Below are 20,942 nucleotides of genomic sequence, written 5' to 3'. Positions count from 1 at the left end.
TCTATTATAGGCGCGGGTACTAAGCACTTAAGCAATGTACTTACATGATATACAAGTTAAAAAAAAAACTGTTGTTCTTAATACCCATAGCTGTTATTTATAAAAAAGTAAAAAGAAAGTTTAGTTATTTTTACTCACAATATATTTAGATCAGTATGTCAATTTATTATACCCAGTTAATTTATAAAATAAACAAGTTATATTGATCGGGAGCTCTTTTATTTTAAAAGCACTTCATTAAAGACTGCCGCGGTAGGTAATCGTCAGAAGTTATTGAATAAATTGCCGCGGGTGATTAATTGCGTATTAATTGCCGTATCGTTTAGCACCTGCTTTGTTCATTAACCGCAAAAGTTAGGTACTATGACGTTTCTCTCCAAATTGTTAATTTATCCAAAATCTCAACTAGTCATAAATCAACTTATTTATTATTTCAGTTGATTTACAAGTATAAGCTTACATTCATACAGCAAAATGCCTAAACTGAATGGTTAAGTGACGGATTTCAAAAATTGTTTGCATAACGGAGATGAGTATTGTTAAATAAAGGGATTTCCGTATTTTTCACACTAAGGTCGCTGGTTCAGGGCTTCGAAAAGTGAGTTGTCGAGGCCTATTTTTCTTCATTTATATGTACACGTATAGAGAATAATTAAAATAATAAATTATCCATATATTCATTCCAAATAAACCAATGGTTTGCGAACATTTGTACCAATTTACAAAAATATAGTGCAGGTCGTGTTCGATGTGTTCTCCCGCGCAAAATTACACTAATTTGTGCGGCGTTCGTATCAGAGGATAGGAGTCTACATACATCCTCGTAGTTATGCACTTAAACGGACTATTGTAATATAAGTGTAATGTCTCTGTGTGTGTGTGTATGTGCGTGTGCGTGTGTGTGCGCCTATGGTAATGTAAGAGTGTAGTACTGTGAAAGTATTAAAAATGTTGCAGATAAACTAAATAGGTATACTATATTATATTTATTTAAAGTAAAATACTTAATGACACTGTAAATATAATTTAGTAGTATCCTATATGTTCGATATGGGATATGTAATGAATTTCAAATGTTTGGGAATCTGGAAATAATTAAAAAAAAATTACGAACATTTATATTTGTCTTATGTTACTAATATTTTGAAATAGACGTCATTTGTACATGAGAGATATTTAAGAAAAAAATATAATTGTTAAAAATTTTGTCCGTGCGTCTGTCTATTTGTTTGTTCTAGCATCGAATAAAAAATACTACATTAAATTGGATGTAGTTTTCACAGTTGTATTTCTGAAAGTGTAACTTACTACATACGTTGATACGGAATCTGGAACTAATCTGTTTCATTGGTTTTTTTACTTTTGAAATTCACGTGTATCAGTAGCGAGCTAAAAAGCTAGTAATCAATAAAATTAAATGAAACAGACGGCAATTATAACACATAGAAGCGGGTGGAAAGGAATTGTTAGTAATGAGATCTAACAGCCTCATTGCTAGTAATGTACCTTGACAGGTTGACCTTCACGCGGTTCCCCCCGGAGATCATTGTGGTTAATTTTTGATAAATTTATCACGATGGGCCAAGTGATCTGCTTCATTCTCACTAGTGATATTCACTTAACGTTTATATATCATATTTACTCGATGTTTACCATACGATGTATCGGATTGATTTGCTGTTTTAATAAATATTTTTTTGTATTCGATATATTGATATATTTATAAAAACATTGACAAAAATCGACTAAAAATGCTAACTTTGACTAATCAATTTAACTAATAAATCATCATCGTCTCAAACATTACCTATCCATTGCTGAACACAGGTCTCCTCAATAGACTGCCATAAGGAACGATCCTGAGCCATCTGCATCCACTAATTCCCTGCAATGCAAATTTCACTAATAATTACAATAAAAACAAAAGTAAATTTTAATATTATTTAATGAATTCAATTTTAAATAAATATCATTAACAGGTAGTGAGTGAGCAGCTAACGGAACAAAGGTGGAAATTATCTATTCTTGCGGTTGGCTATTTTGATCTGACTATAGTACCTATATGTACATATTTAAAAGAGTGAATATTAATTTCTTAAGTTCATTCTAGTCTAGATGTAATCTGTGGATTGTGTGGGTACATTAAATGATTCTACATTTACACATACGAAATCAAGGACAGCAAACTTTCTACTCTTGGCTGAAAAGAGATAATATTTAACTTGTGTAGATAGTATTCGATATTGAAAAATATCGATGTTTTTAAGCGATATATCGAATAATATCGTTGCTGGGATCCGATGTTTTATATCAAATAAAAATATCAATATATTTTTAAGTGGACTCTCTTTCCACTTTAATCCTCTCTTATCACTTCTCACTATTGCCTCGCTAGCGTATACCGATTGAACAGGCGGGGCTACCATTCCGTATTTATCCATTAAAGTTATAGAATCTACTATTAGACATAGTTATATACCTACATAGTATTTTCGTGTTTAAATATTAATTGTTATTATAAAATAATTATGTACGGGTACAAATATTAAAAAGGCCATATTAATGAATAAATTATTTTTATATCAGTAGTATTTTATACAACAATAGTGCCGTCATGCTTATTCCCTATATAGTATAATGCAAGTACATTACGAGTAATTTCTTAATAAGTTCACAAAACTAATCTTCCTAATATAACAAAATTGTAACTAAAAGATATCTCTACATAGGAGATATTTGAGAAAAATTAACATGAGGAGTCTTATGGATCACCATAGATGCCAAAACAATAATTTTTAGAAATTTTGTCTAGTTTAATATATGTTCCGGCATCATGCAAAACTACTGTACAAAATTGATTGCGGTTTTCACAGTGGTGTTCTTGAAAGTGTAACTTACTAGTGTATATTTCATTTGTTGTACAATATAGAAGTTGCGTACTTCATTGGTGTTCCTACTTCTGAAATCCATGCGTACGAATCAGCAGGCAAAAAGCTAGTATGTAATAAATAATAATGGGGCCATATTATCTGAAATTAAATTACAGACCATATCTCGGGAAGAAGCGCTTCTAACCATTACCTTGTCAATTAACATCATAAGTATGAGTTGCCGAGGCAACCAATTTGTGATAATCAAGATCTCTCACAAAATACGAACAACAATATTATGTGTCTATACCACTAATGTAAATAATACTCTTCTATATCAAAATATAATGTATTTTGTTTCGTATTTTATCTAAGTTTCATAATAATGCGTAGATATTTATTTCACTCTCTTATAGTGTAATAGTATATGGACTATATCATTAGTAATATTATTAATATTATAAATGCAAAAGTTTGTAAGAATGCGTGGATGGATGGATGTTTGTTATTCTTTCAGGATTTTAATGAAATTTTGTACACAAATAAGTTATATTTTAACTTAATATATAGGATAATTTTTGTACAGATCCACGTAGGCATTGTCGCGATATACAACTGGTGCTGATATATACTTTTTCTATGTGTTTATATATAGTATGTGTAGTTTAATTTTAGTTATAATTATGGTATCACTTTGTTTTGTGCTACGTTTCTGTTAAAGAAAAATATGCTTGCGACTATATTTAAGATTCGTGTAGTTAAAGCTAACCGTCACTATTGCCGTTGATGAACGTAATGAACGTAAAATATTTCAATCCAATGTAGCTTGTAGCACCGTCTCTCGGATTAATTTGGTTAGTTAAAGATGATTCTATTAATTAATTAATATTTATATTAATAATTTATTCTTCTCTCCTCTGCTGTTGATTTAGCTATGCAATAATGAGTCATTGTTAAACAGTGGATACCGAATGTTTAATTGACTTGATGATGAAACGAGTTATTATTGTAATTACATATTTTTATAATAAAAACCTCAATTTAGTTCACTATTAATTTAATATATGTATAAATAAAAAAATGTTTTCGCACAGTTCATTATTATATACGAATACTAATAATAGTGATACTAAATTCAGTAGAAATAAAAGCCATGAGAAACTCGTTAGGCAAGGATGTAGTAGGTGCTGCTTTAAGTAAGTACATAACGGTAAATAGATCGCAAGTAAGAGAGCCTCTTGTTACAAGTGCACATTAGCGTTAATTGGAAAAGAATAGCTGACGTTGAACCTGAAAATACATAGAAATAAGCAAGCATAATAAATACTTGTTAAACTACTGCTGTATGTTCGTGCTACGTGATAGATCTACAAATGTGCTACGGTTTTTCTCATAGCTAGCTCATTTGTAATTGTGTATCTTTCTTCCTCTCTATTTGTATCTCTATACATATTGTTGTAATGGAATGATTAGGTAATTGTTACTCAATTATGGAGAATATGATGAAAAAATTGGGTACACTGTAATTATGACGAAATATAAAAGTTACAATAAGTTTCTCTCGAGAAAAGACAAAGAATTTTGAGTATCGCTGAAAAAAGAGAACTCCACCAAAGATACATATGTATTATTACTATTATTTGTAAGTAGTTGTATGTGAATTACGTAAGTATGTGAGTATCCTATGTGAATACATTATCAGTACCTTTATTATTGTATATTAATATAGGACGACCATATTGTGCATTAGTGACTACATTGTAGTCCATTTGTGTGTCAAATGTAATTAAAATCTATGCAAATATTTAAAGCAACTGTTCGAATATTTATTAATATCTAAATATCATATCCTTTAAATATTATATGTGAAAGTTTGTGACGATATATAAATGTTTATTACTCAATTATGCCTAAACAGTATAAGAACAAATTGCAAACTTGGTACACAGAATAAATCTAGGAAATCCTCTATTTGTTTAATTTTTAACCAAATTTACAAGGATATAAGTTAATTTTAATCCTAAATATATTAAAATATTAAATAAATAATTATAATATTTCATGTGGATTTCATGTGAAATTCAGTTTACAGCTAGCTAATTGCCTTATAGAGATGATAGGATTTGTAATAGTAAATTAATAGTTGAAAATTGCAGCAAATTAAATGTTATCTATAAATTGCATTTGTTCATAATTTACAAGTATCCATACAAAGGTCAATTCATTCGAAGGCTTTGTTATATTAGCCAATATTAAACGCAGCACTTAAACTTAATCACGTCTTATTAAAATTTCAAACGACAAATCAGTCCGAGGGCCTCTTGTAACATACTGAAACAATTTATACGAGGGCTTAAAATTCGAGCTGATATTGAATTTAATTGAAGCTGAGACGAAGAATGGCCAAAGTGCTAAAGTTGACTAGCAAAATCTTTGATGTATACCTAATTAAAATTGTTGTATGACCCTCATCAGTTCATGATGTGATGATGACGTAGTATGAATGTTTTGAACAGCTTTTAATAAGGATATAGTTACAGACAAGTATGTTTTATGAACTGCTATAGACGAAGGTACATTAAGAGACAGGACTAAGGACATTAAGAGTTTTACTTATTATCATAGGTTTATTATATGCATCAAATTTGTCAATCAAGCATCAAGTTTAAACAAATATTATATTTATATGTAGAAAATAGTATTTTACACCATCAAAGTAGTAAATTTCACAATTTTTTAAATGTTTTACATAAAATTAGATAATGAAGAAATAATAATAAATAAAAATTGAACAATTGAATACCTGCGGTATCATAAAATGTAATGTGTTCCTGAAATTTTAAAATATTGTACAATAATACTTTATGTTGTTTATTTATGTATTAAGTATTAATATTTGACACCTTACAATATTTGCTAACGGACTCTCTTGTTTCCAATTGTGCATGTACTCGTATAGGAGCAGAAATGATTTTTGATGAGATAAATAAAGGTCAATATTTATCACTGAATTAATATTAGACTCTATTTATTTATTATTTAATTAAGACGTTGGTATCTTTAATATATTTATTAGAAAAAATTATTGTCCAGAGAATTATTCCGAAAAGTTCAACTTTTATCAAAAACAACTTTTTCAAAAATACAAAGAACTGATTTTTATCTCTAATAACAAGATCGTCGTCATCTTCATCGTTATAACAACACATTCTCATCCTATTTTTAGGCACAACTCATAAAATGAAGGTATTAGTTATTGGTGTGTCGATCACCTGACCAGTTTTAGGTATATAAAACACGTTTCATCAATGTTTTAACCAGGTTACATCGACCATGAACAAGAGTAATATTGTATGTAGAAACCCTTAATATAGTGTGATGTGGGACAATGAGTGGATAAAAGGATCTTCTGCCTCGGAAGTGGGGGCGTGACAGCGCTACATCAGTTTACTCATGACCACGGCCGGTATAACCGGGGGTCTACGATGAAATGAAATGTTTAGAAACTTTTTGGACTCAATTTCGTGTTTTCGTTTACACCGAAATTGGCTTAGTAAGTGGAGCTTAACATTTTGTTCGTCATAAATCCTATCAAAAAAGTCCAAAGGAATTATAATTTAACACTTATAATTAAATTGAAACGGCATGTATTATGTAATTTTTACTTTCAAATTTGTGTTCCTTTCGACCTCTAAATTTCGTAAAACATTTCATGGTCAAAACGTCGAGATAGTTCAAGTAAATTATCATAGTTTACCTGAACGATCGCGTTAACTTCCATTTATTATAAACTATAAAACATGCAGAGCGAAACTCTAAAAGTTAATATTTTTATATTGTTCCCGTTTAACTATTAAAAAATAATACTCATAAACTAGTTTTTATACTCGACTTAGTCCACGTTGAATTATGTTAATTGACCAGGATTAAAAGTCTTCTCTCGTTTTTTCTTTCTTTCGTTATTTCAAATATTATCAGTATACCAAATTTCATTAATATTGTTTAAGCGGGTAAAGCGTTAAGAGATAGGTAATCAACAAACGAAGTTATTTTCACATTTATATTACGAGTAGTAAGGATTATACGTAGGTACGTACCTAAAGATTAAAGGCAACCCTGGCTTCTGTTTGCGGCGATATTTTTATAAAATAGAAGGACAGTATTATATTATGGAGTGTGAAAAATAATTATACTAAGTCATTAGCAAAACATTGCAGACAAAGGATCGGGGATTTCAACTGAGCTGACATTGCCGTCGGATTATACGGAGGCAAATAATCAGGGCTGGGAATTCACGTGAGATACAAAGCCAGTGGCCTGTTAACACCTACAAACAGCCATACTTTTACGTCAATTTAAACTTATGTTCATTAATGTATTACTTATTTAAATCTATCTACTTTTTCTAAACCCCTCAATAGCCTATGTTCAGTAGTGGACAGTTAACGGCTGATATAGTATGGTATGGTATTTAGTTTTTTTTTCAATTTCAAAATTTGTAATATCTAAATTGATTTTTATCACATTTTTATTCAATTTGTGCTAATATTTCAAACAGAATTTTACGTGCTATGTGTAGATGTATGAAATATAAATCAGTTGCTTTGCTCTTAGGTACTATAATTTCCTATCTTAAACACCCACACTTTAGTTAGAAATATATAATATTTTTGTATATTAGTAACATATTAATGTTAGTTACAAATTTTAAATGCTACTTCACAATGGCTATTTGACGACACGAAGGCATACGCCTATCTATGTAGATACACAGTAGACCGCTTGTGTGCTTTAGAATGTGATGGAGTACAGAGCTGGGAAATATAAAAGACTTGTTTACAAAGTGATATGATAAAAAAGTGAAAAGCGACGTATGGCGAGTGGCACGTGGGCGCGTGCCGACTGCAGCATGCACTGCTATATATGTATATAAATAGGGTTATTTCTTAATACTTAATCATTTAAGTTGTTCCCTGCGGCTTTGCCCGCATCAATTATAATAAAAAGTACCCTATGAATTAAGTTAGTATATGGACCATCTTTGTACCAATTTTTAATAAAATCCGTTGAGTCCTTAAAGCATGATTGAGTAATAAATATCAAAAAAAAAAAAAAAATACCAGAGGAAGACTTTGTACAAAAGTCGTTTGCTTGGATATCTCTGTCCCATTCGTGTTTCAACCGTAAAGCAGCTGTGTGTTGCATGGCTGTGTTTCGGTTTGAAGGGTGGGATATGGCGTGAATTTACAGAGTACAGAGGAATAACACCTGAGTCATCAGGAATGGCAACGCATGGGGGGTGTCATGGGCGAAACAGTATACACTGTTATGTCCATGGTACAGTAGTACCATGTAGCAGTAGCTCATGTCTATAGGCGACGGTTACCACTTTCCATCAGGTGGGCCGTCAACTTGTTTGCCATTCTAAGTTGTATAAAAAAAATATCCAAATGTCTTTTTAATTTACATGTTTATAATATTAGTAGAGTGGTAGAATTAACTATAACTCGTGACTGCGCTTGTTAGTCCATGATAAATAACTATTATATCACCTAAAGATAATTTAATAGTTTTTTTTTATATGTCTTTCCTGTTTGTTATTAAAGGAATTTGGTACATAGAATGTTCAAGCGTATCTATATACATACAGCCAATCATTTATTACGATTAAACAATATCTAAATATGTTTATGAATTTTCACATTTATAATGTTTATGGGGTAATTCTAACTCGGTTTCTATCTGATCGTCGTATCGATTGATTAATATTAGTCGGTACATTAAATAATATCTTTAATTATTTTTTATACAAACAGCTATAAAATGAGAAATTGACTAAAATTATTGGTTCATATGTATTAGAATGTTTTTTATTTGTAGATGTTATTGATGCTTTTAGGCATTTTTCTGAATTATGATCAAACATAAAGTACTAAAACATAGTAATGAAAGTTATTTATCTGTGTAGATAATTTCATCGCTTTTTGAATAGACAGAATGAAAACTAAAAAATATATTTATATTATAAATTTCCTTTTGTTTATCTTTACCATAAAAATTTTATTTGCTCCTTCACAAAATTTATTTTTATTTACTTAGTAACAGACCTATGACGTTAATGTATACTCTACCGGATCATAAAACTTTTGTTCCAAACGTAATAGTGCTCGTAAATAGAAAGAAATAGATATTGATCCAACATGTTATATGATCCTTTTCTATATTTCATCAATATCATATATAAAAATTAATTTATTAGTTATTACAAAGATGCAATTGTACACTTCATTGATAATGAGAACTTATTTTAAATTTGCATTTAAGTAAATTACAGTATATTTCACCGACTGTGATTCTAACAAAATTAAAAAAAAAAACTTTATATCAAACGAATTAAAATGAAATAAATTATTGATTCAATTCAAATTAGACAGTATTTTTGTATGTTAGGCATTCATAAAACAGCGGCGAATTTAGAACCTATTCCCTTTAAAAGTCACTTATAAAGGAAATAAGAATATTCCTCTATCTGTATCACAACTATTCAAAGAAATGTAATACCTAAGTAAAAATCTGATTCGTTTGTCGAAACTTTACAATATTAGTAATTTGTCTAGATCTAGAAAATACAAATTTTTGAAAATAGGTATGAAATCTGTACCATTATTTATTGTATTATATATTTGTTTTTATAATATAAATTGTTATGCCCAAGGTGTGCTGTTAGTTTGTTTGCCATTCTAAGTTGTAAGAAAAAAAAAACTTTGTTAGTACTTCGAAAATAGATTTCATTAATGAGACGAAAAAATAATCTAAAGTGAAAGTCTCTTTCTTATCCGTGTAATTATTTGCTTCCAACAATGTACAGTAGCTGTGATGACGATGGACATTATATCTTCCTGAAACACTATGGTAAACTAATTCCTAGCACAAAGGAGGAATTATACACATTTGTCTATGTCCATTTTGTTAAACTAGCACGTACTAGTGTTCCAAACGCAAATGAACCTATTTCTATATTCAAATCACGTATGCCTCGCTAATAATTATCACAATAATATCAAGCAATCTATAATTAAATTACAACTGTCCCTAATTATATTTGCATTGTTGTCCACAGATTTTGTAAAATTATTGTGGAATATATAAATCAAATAAATATTTGATTTATTTGATTTAACAAATGATTTTTTTTTTACAAAGGAATAATTTGTTACTTTTGCAAAAAAAAAATAACAAAAGAATGAGATTCTTTTTCGAATAAGTTAAGACTTTTTTATTTTTCATAGATGCATTTATGGTAATTATGTTTTATAACATTTTATTTTTAATTAACAAATTATTATAGCCATATAAAATTAAGTTACTTAAATTTTTATTAGAGCAACTATGGTTTGTATTTGTAGCAATAAAATTTAATATCAGTATGGTGAAGCTACGTAACTGAATATATTTTGTCTAAAATATTACTTATTCGGTTTTTAGTATGATAAAAAGCCAATTTCCTTTCAATAAAAGTTTGTGCTCCATGAGGTAGATTGTAGTTGTAAAACTGCTTTAATATTTACATATACAATTTAACTTCGATATTTCGCTTAAAATTGAAATTGAAAGCAAATCAAAAAGCATAAACATGAAAGCAAAAATTGAAGTCAAATACCTAAACCAATTGCTAACCACTGCGGGTGCGTCATTATGTATGTTTGATATACGATTGGATATTCGAAGACTACGGTCATTTAAAAAGTTTACTTTATTATTTGATATATTCCATGTCGATAATATTTCCATTAAATATTGTATTAATATCGAAGGCATCCAATTGTGGACAGGAACAGACAGTTTGTAAAAATATATTGATCATTGTTCGATTAAAATATATTAGGTTGATAAATAGATTTGGTCACTGAAATCGTAATTTGCCGGTATGATGATGTCGGACAGGTTAATTAACTGTGAAGTGTTCCATTGGTGCCTCTACAGAGTGTTTGGCTGACGCTGGATCAATCAGCCCTCAGAAATCTAGAGCACGTATTGTTTGCTGTAATCGCTTCCAATGGTCTTTAACCTTGAAAGTTGACCAATGTTATCGTAATTAATTTTCCACAACATCTAACGCAGTAGAGCGGCATATTTTCAAATAGAGAAGGCAACGCAAAAATCAGTTGATATTACATGATGTCTTGTAGAATACATATATATACATATAGTCTATATATTTTATATCTTTGTATGTACTTATTAAACTTAGGTAGGTATACAAGTATAAATTTGATGCAATATTTTTCTGCCTCAAGAAATCGTATCGTTTTACAGACGTATTACTTACCTATACACACCGTTGAAATAAATATTATTAGTAGACGCCATTTGCCGAATTTTCTTTTATCATTCTACCAGGAAGATACTTGCAATGAATTATATTACCTCAAATGAGTTACGTAGAACAGTTTACCTTGCCAGTGAAGAAATAATTCACAAAGGAGTCTAAAGAACATCGAACAATAAGTATATATCTTCAAAACAAAGTTTTCGTTTCCAGTATGTACGTGTTACTTTAAAAATATGGCTGGTAGTGGGTACCTATTTGTATTAAATTCGTATCATATTGTCTATTGTTAGTAAAGCAATCTTCATCAGAGCGAGGGATGGGCAGCAGCGTCCCACTTACAACATCTCTAAAAGCCTAACTGCGGTTTTAAACCCGCCTGCCAAGCGTGGCAACAATTGGCTAAACTCCCCTTATGGAAAAGGCTTATGTCCAGCAGTGGACAGTTAATGGCTAAAATAATAATATTCCTCATCAATCACAGGGTTTTCTGCCTGAAAAAGCCCGTCTCTTGATAAAAAATATATATAATAATACTATTATAAGTGAGAAATATGTTTGTTACTCAATCATACTTAAACAACGACTTCGTTTGTAAAAATTCTAATCATTAAAATAACAAAAATGTCAACTTTTCAAAAAATGAATAATGCCAGCAACCATATTATTTATTATAGTATATAATTCTCAATATTACATTTTTTTTACATTCCTAAGGGTCTTTACCTACTTCTGGTATATCAACTCTATCATATGTATCATGTCATGGAAATATGTTTGCTGTCCGTAGTTAGAAACGTAATTCAGTGATTCGTCTTGTTCACAATTTTTATCAATCAAACAGTTTCGTTAGTGTTATATAAATATGATGATGGCTAATCAATGACTTTTACTACCAACGCCAGACTATATCCAACTCTCTGGCTTTGGATTTTAAGTCTATGCCAGCGATTACGTTAAATCTTAAATAAAAAATCTAAACCATCAGGAACTAAATCGCGGGCACATATAATAGATCTAACGATATGTTCAAGATAGGGAGGCGTACACAAATTGGGTCATGTCCGTCATTTCCTTTGCACGGCCAGTTTGACATGCTCACTAATATTGCATTACCTTACCCTCTTAAATGCTTTTACACGATCAGTTACGGAACTGTTTCTTACGTATTACATATACTAGACAAACCAATAATTGTAACGTTACTAAATTTGATGATTTATATATACTGTTCCTTTAATACGTCATAGATAAAAGTTTATGTAATTACTAGCGGCCCATCCCGGCTTCGCACGGGTGAACATATTTAACATTTCCCTTCACTGCTCTGCTCCTATTGATCGTAGCGTGATGAAAAGTATACTATAATCTGCCCAGGAGTATGAAGAAAATTTGTACCAAGTTTCGTTAAAATTCGTCGAGTAGTTTTTGTTTCTATAACGAACATATAGACAGACAGACAAAAATTTTACTGACTGCATTTTTGGCATTAGTATCGATAACTAATCACCCTGATAGTTATTTTGGAAATATATTTCATGTACAGAATTGACCTCTCTACAAATTTATTATAAGTATAGATAATGCCCGAATAAATAACATTGAACTAAGTATGTTCTAATTATATGTTGACCGAATTTATAATTCATTCAACTTGATTAGTATAATTTGATTCTAAGAACAATAACTAAATTGGCCAATTTATTCATTCTATTCATATTCTCAGAATTTGAATACAAAAATGAAACTGTTGTTATGAAAATCAAGGAATTGATGATCACATTTCTGAAATGAATATTGGACTAATTTCTAGAAGGCAAGACAAAGTTACCAAATTACTTACAGTACTACTCGTATTGACTATTACAGGTATCATTCAAAATAATATTTTTCTATCTATTTATAGTCGTATATAAAATTGGAAAACATATAATCATCGGGTACATTATCATAATTTACCTAAATGACCGCATTAATTCCTGTTTCTTGTAAAACATAATAGACAAAATGATTTCTGAAAATTTTCAGAATAGTAATTTTAGACAGTTAAGTAACGTAATTAAAATACATTGTCTGAAACTTAAAATTATATTAGATATTTTAAATGATAAAAGTTTCATTTATATTGTGTCGATGAGGGTGAAAATAATTTTCATTACAAATGGAATTTTAAAAATGGAGATTTTTTTGACACATGATACATATAAAAAATATAATAATTCTTTCACCCTTTCGTTGTATATTAAGTACATACTTATACATATTTTTTCTATATAATTTATAAAATCATCTTGTATAAAAAAAGATAGACTTATTCTAATTAAATTTAGCTTTAAATATTCTAATTAAAATAAATTTCATTTCCGATGATGATCATATGAAAAGTGGTTAAGTTGAATAATATAATAATAAAAGGATAATAAATGAATTAAATTATAATTAATATTAATTTATTTTATATTAATACTAACAATATTTGGCCATAACATAGCTTGACCTTTGTTTAAAAAAATAATATCTAAAAATTACGTATTTGCATTTGTAGAAGCCGGATTTTGTTTGATTGTTTTTAGAATACTTCTAATAATTATAAATCCCTATATCAAGTATATTGAAATATGAAAATAAAATTAGACATTTTAAAAGTAATTAAGTAGCATTGATGTAAAATATTTCATAATCATACAGATTTTAGAGATATTACAATTATGATATTTTACTTAACAATATGCATCATAGTAAATAGCAATAACATCGATTACATGTATAATTTTCTCGTCATACACCTACTTATGAAATGGTTTGATTACGTCTCTATAGACGCCTACAACACCAGGATTGTCACGTGATTGTTGCAAGGGGAACACACCTGCTTTACTTGGCAGGCTTCTTTCATTTCCCAGATAAAAATTAATGGGTTTGCTCAATTTCTAAGTGGCCAACTCGATAAAAATATTATTTCTCTTTTATTTTACGTCAATTTTTATATGAAAAGGTTAACTTGAAGGGTAAATGTAGATATATTTACCTTTTTTATATGAAAAGGTTAACGTGAAGGGTAAATGTATATTACATTATACCTATACTTATATTAAAAAAAGAAATTATTTTATTGTTTGTTTTTCGTTTACTTCATCTAAACAATAAATTGAGAAAGAGATAATATAGGTAAGTAGTAAGTTAGCTAGTAGATAATTATATAAATATAGAGACTGAATATTTATCGGATTACAGTGAAATGCGGGTAGAACTTGAAAGCACCGCTAACAGTTCGTTTTCTAAATCGTACTGCGATTCTATTCATAATAAGTAGTATTATTATATTATCCACAATATGCTATAGACTTATATATATATATATATATATATATATATATATATATATATATATATATATATATATATATATATATATATATATATATATATATATAAATTTAGGATGTATACGAAATTTTGGATACGATATAAAAGTAGAACATATGTTTAATATAATTTTTTATTTAAATTTGAATGCACAGTGTAATTGTATGTACATTTGGTGAATTTAATATTGATGGTGTTCTTTACCAGTCAACCATTGGGTAAACAAAAAATAGGAAGGCAGTGCATTCAATAAAAAAACTACTTCAATTGTGGCATAACTACTTTTATTTAAAAATTAAACTACTTAAACGATTGTGATAAAATTTCTATGGAACCAATCTGTAAGTATATCCTTTCAAACAAAGAAAGAATTTTCCAAAAGGGTTTACAACTGACGTAATTATGACAATCATAAAAAAGGTTACAACCGAATTGTGAAACTCCTTCGTATGAAAGTCGGTTGAAAATTAAAGAAACATAAAATAATATTTAAATTATTTATAAATAAATATATATCCAACTTTGTATTGAATATGATAAAATGTTTCATTTATTGCTTACATTGAGAGAAAATTTTGAATTATGTAACTCAATATTGGGTTCAACGCAATCACATATGCTTACGTGAGTTGTTCTACTCTCACCTACAGAACTCTTTTACTTTAAAAAACCTTCGAATTTTCTTTAATATGCATTAAAGAAAATTTGATGTCTTCAATGCGTTTATGAATTTAACTAAGACATCACACGTATATTGTGTACAATTTAAGCCGGTATAATTTGTAGGTAAACAAGGCGTGTTATATTTATATTCAAGCTCAAAGTTTGTCAACTATGAACGTTAAATGAATATTATGTTACATTATTATAATAATATAATACTTGGTTGGAAGAGCTCAAAGTAACAAGGACGTGTTTTATCTTATTTCTATTATGTTTTGTATTTATAACCATTTCCTTCTATATTTAGATTTACATTTACATATTTTTTTATGTAAATCTATCTAATAGATATTTCAATGGTTAAGAAATTGTATTCTGTATTGTTCCTATTTTGTTGATATACGAATACACATGTATTGTATAGGTAATTATAATTATTTACATTTTATTATAATGATATATAGTAACGAAATGCTCTTTTTGTTTCAGATATCAGTCTTTCCTTCCTTTCATTAAACATCGAACATGGTAAGTTATTTCTATTTAATATAAATGCGAACAATATTATTTTATCAATATTATATATAGATAAAATATATTTTAATTGTTACTTTTGCAATAAGGGTCGGTCAATATATTTAAAACTATTCAAATTTCGAATCGATAACATCAATCTATAATTTAAGCATCAATCATTGTTGAATTTGTAGAGGTAATAAGTAGCACAATGATATAAGATTGACATGTAAGTAACTGACGGATTAATGAGTTTTGGTATAGTATTGTAACGAAATGTAGAATATGCTTACTGTAATCATAGATGGAGTATTCGCAGAAATTTTATTGATAGTTACGGTGAATGGAACATAATACTTTGCTAAACATTGGAATCCAATATGAAATGAAGAGAACTAACCCTAATTTTGGACTTAATATCATTAGAAATATATCAATCAAACGTATCAATAATGTCAATCAAAACACCCAAAATTTTATTTTCAAAACCAGATTACAACTTATAACCATCTGAAATATTTTTGGTTAGGCGCTATAAACCACCAAACTACGGCGCTCATGTTAATGCCTATGTGTTTTTTCTATTAATACAAGTATTATCTATAGTATAATATTGCATTACCATATTAACTTAGATTATATTTAATAAATATAAAATATAAATATTTAATATAATATTTTATATATACAATCATCTGTAGATATATACATAATACCAAAAATATTGATTATAATTGGTTAATGAAGGTTTTATCTTTTATTGTATTGTTTAAAGTTATTTACAATTCCATTGGCTTTGTACGTGTTAACAATAGGGACTGTTATTTTATCTTTATTCTCATTGTTTCACTGATTACAAACGAAAAAAAGGTACATACATAAATACATTTATTAAACTGTGTTGTACTGTACTATATCTACAAATACCTAATAACAAAAATTTATGAAGGGAAATCATTGTAATAAATTACCTCAAAATATATTAGTACCCAGAGGAGTATATCTAAAACTTCTATATTAACGTTGATTATGAAATGGAATAGACTAGTTGTGTTGTACTTTCTTGACAAATACCTACTACAGTTTGAGATGAAACTGAAATGGAATACAACTAATGTTTCACGTATCCATAGACTATCATATCATAAACATAACTACCTACCGTCAGATAGTATAAAATTTTTAAAATGTTAAAAAACTTTTTTTTTAATTAAATTTCTTGAAAGTATTTTATAGACATACTAAATGAGTAAATGAATAAACTTGCTTATTTATTATTATAAAAAAATATAGTTACTAAAATATTAACGAACAGTTCAGAGATCGAATGTTCAATCGGTAGAAGGATAATTATTGAAGGATCATATTATATTAATGAACGTTTTAAAGTCGAACACTGAAGAACGTTGAATAGATGGTAGGCGATATAGTTCATATTCGTAATAGTATCTACCTTCCGTAAACAAATCACTCGAAACTCTATTACAAAAAGTAATATTATTGTCTGATGATATTATTTAGGAATAAATAAAATATACCTGAAGTACAATCTGTCAATTTATTACCGGGAAGTATGTACGATTATTATGTTTTATATTCGATATTGTTTTCAGTATATTTACCGTCAAGTTCATATAGATATTTGTTTATCTTTGTTGAGGTATTAAAAAGTCACATAATTTAAAAGTTCGTTGTCTTAAGTACTCATTTTCTGAAAAGAACAATATGTACTTCGATATTATGATTTTTGTTGCCATATAAAAGATCTGTATTTAATTTCTTTGTAACTTATTTCATTTGAAGTTCAAAGTCAAAGTTTCAAGAATTCTTATGCTTATTATTATTTTAAGTCAAAAAGGGAGTTTGCAACAAAGCAAGCATATTAGCAAGCTAATTCATTGTTGAAAAAGGTAAAATAAGGTATCTGGTTACTAAGAGTAGTAGGGGAGTGAAGTAAGTGTGGAAAGGAAAAAAAATTAGATACTATGAAAGTATTAGGCAATTTATATGCGCATGGATTCCAACGCGGATAGTTACGACTAGGATTAACTTCTCGTTACCCCTAAACAATTTAAAAAAATATATAGAGTACAATTATAGAAATATAGGTATTTCTATAATTCTAATCTCTATTCCGTGTTAATCAGTACATGAAGTAGGATACTTTGTGTTAAGTTGGGATATAACCTATCCGAGTTTCAAATTTCATTCAGTAGTTTTTGCGTGAAAGAATAACAAATAACCATCAATTTTTACAAACCTTCCCATTTATAAAATTACTAGCTTTTACCTGTGACTGTCCGTGAGACCGGGATATATCTACTGATCAGAATGAAATGTTGCCTATATATAGGGCTGCCATCACCTAAATTGTCGACACCGGATAAACATGGCCAAAATCCCGGACATTTCGGCGAAATATAGTTTTTGCCCCGGACACTTCTGCAAAAATATTTTTTGTAACAAAAATTATTGTTATTGGTTATTGTGGATGAATTTGTAACTAAGATTCATTTCAATTGATCGCTTACCTATAAAAAATTTGATTTCTCCTGACAACAAAAGTGTTCGGGTTATATCCGGACATTTTTCAAAAACCCCTGCCGAACAGTCCCTGGACGCCCTTCAAACTAGGACAAATATGGCTGAAATGTATACGTACAAAACAATGTACAATCTTTCTGTTCGTATATCATAGTTGCAATTCACAAACATAGTTGACTGTAGGAGCAACTTGCATGAGAGATACGTGATGAGGTGCGGAAAAGCCCGGCGGCGCACTTCCGGCAGCTGCGATGTCAATATTTGCCTGTCCTGGAACACTTGTTGCATTCGATATTTCCCGCTCTTTATCTGAAACATGACTATTTAAAAATGGAAATTTTTAATGCTTTTGTTGGATAATAATACAGTAGCTATCGAATGACTATTTTTTATGTCAATAACGTAGTAGTAGTGTTTGAATTTACTATTTTTTTACTTGTGTTCTTTTGAATGTTAAAGAATGTGAAGGATGTTACTGTATATGCCTAATATTTCTTCTCTATATTCTCTGAATATAAAAAGTATGGCTCATAGGCCTCAAGTCAAGAGTGATATATAGATAAGTTTAGCATAGTAAAGTTTAAACATCTGCCTTATTATTTCTTTTTAAATTTCTTTTTTATATTATTCATACTACGACTACTTATAACAAATTATATAAACATAATATATTTCTCTTATACCAAAAATATATAAAATGGAAAGTATTATAAAGATATCTTTGTTTAGTAAACCAAACATAAAATGGTCGGCTGCAAATATATATATATAAATTTTGTACAGCTGCTATGTATAAAGGATACATACGTATGTATGTTTATAAAAATGTAAAAATAAAGAGTTTACATACTAGGAGACAATAAACTACAACCTAATATAAGCTAAAAATAAATAAACGAATAAAAGAAATATACACCAAATATTTATAGATCAGTAGTAAATAATTCTTAATCGATAATGAGTATGAATGATTAATAGCCGTTCGTATATATGAACTATATTTATATCTAAAATGGGTCTCGAATGGTCACAGAGGCTTACTCTAGTGAGTTATCAAAGAAATTTATTACGTCCCTTGGGCTAATCTGACTACATATCCGTACAATGTTTACGATTTATCATTGACAAGGCCTGTTGTATTATATATTCCTTAATCTAAGGCTTAACATTTACGGCCAGGATTAGTAAATATTTTCATAGTATTATATTTATTTGCATTTTTTGTTGTTATTATAAATAGAAGTTGAGCGTTGACTAAATTATTCATTAGGCTTATTTTCAGGTGCCACGTGTAGGGAAAATGTGTTTCTCTATATTTTTTAATAAAACTAATTGACTAAACCAAATGAGGTTTCGTATTTTTTTTTAGATTTCAATTACTGTTATTTGTCTGTAACTTTTTTTTTTTACAATTCAGTTCAGTAATTTAACTGGTATAACAAAAAAAGACGTAGACACTTTTGCCACAGAATATCTGCTATCGTTTTATAGTTTGTTCTTTATTAATGCCAATGTGTTAGAATTATATAGATCTATTTGTTTTTTTTTTTTTTTATATTTGATTGGGAAAATAATATGACAGTATTAGTCATAGTAAATATTGTGCTATAACTTTTGTCCGCGACTACATCCGCGTAGCCGTGATATGTTAAGTAACCAGGACAAACATTTGCTTATGCCCGTCTACATCCCCAATACTCCGCGTACTTACTTATACCAAATTTCATGACCATTAGTTTAGCTGTTAAGGTGTCAAGACCATTAAATAAACTCACTTTATTATTTATTATATTAGTATGAATTTATATGAAGTAATAAATTATACTAATTCCGTTCTGTCATCCTATGGATACGACATACCGGCAGCAGCCTGTTACACTACCGCTTAAACATTAATTATAGCTTAAATCCTGGTTTATATTTGGATAACTATTTCATCGTCTTCCTGCCCTTACCTCTGTTGAATTTCTATATTAATCTACGTCATATGATGTATGGCTTTACATCAATCAAAATCTAGAGAGTAGCTATATAGACAAAAGATTTGCACACAATAATATAGTAGATAATAACGCTAACTCCTGCATGCCACAAGACGTATTCGTAGGTAGAGAATAGAATGATTGATCTAAAATTCTCTATAGATTGCGCTTATTGTGTTTTAAAGATATTCAAGAAATGTTTACTTAGGACAGTATAATTTAGGAACAATGTATTTAAAAATATATCTACTTCGTATGTAATCGAAACACGGAAATTTATTAAATATGAACATATTGTCTTGTTACTTGCTACTATTAATGTCGACATATAAATATATAAATCAAAAGTTGTATTTTATCTCTAACTTTAACTTTTTTTATTTAAAAACACATTGATGCCGAATTATACCTGGATAGCAACAGTCCGAAAAGTCTGATGACTTGTATGCCAGCTTTATGGCTATACAGAAAACAATGGACGTCGGACACCCTAGCTCATCGTCGGTTAGCTTCGAAGCATTCAGTTTAACTAGTGAGCATGTAGATTGCTCTACTGACGTACTTGTAGTCTATTGTTCCGTATAGCTAGATAACGTTGGCGTCTTCTTGGGCTTTGCATCATCTACGATTGTAATATAAATGGAACAATAGCCTCATAATAAAAATATTTTT

General features: G+C 28.9%; 1 protein-coding gene across 4 annotated transcripts in view; it reads left to right on the top strand.

Annotated features, from left to right (window-relative positions):
• Positions 1-20,942, top strand: part of LOC113522859 (diuretic hormone 45) — a 77,367-nt gene that overhangs the window by 31,197 nt on the left and 25,228 nt on the right. For all 4 annotated transcript variants that reach the window (XM_026908701.3, XM_031913918.2, XM_031913919.2 and 1 more), the window contains exon 2: positions 15,718-15,756. In XM_026908701.3, the coding sequence (XP_026764502.2) occupies positions 15,754-15,756 (3 nt within the window). In that variant the 5' untranslated portion in view covers positions 15,718-15,753. The remainder of the gene's footprint in view (positions 1-15,717; positions 15,757-20,942) is intronic.

Source organism: Galleria mellonella, unplaced genomic scaffold (genome assembly GCF_026898425.1).
Source record: "Galleria mellonella isolate WM207_F2 unplaced genomic scaffold, CSIRO_AGI_GalMel_v1 utg38, whole genome shotgun sequence".
Taxonomy (NCBI): Eukaryota; Metazoa; Arthropoda; class Insecta; order Lepidoptera; family Pyralidae; genus Galleria; species Galleria mellonella.
This window is presented reverse-complemented; position numbering and strand designations above follow the sequence as displayed.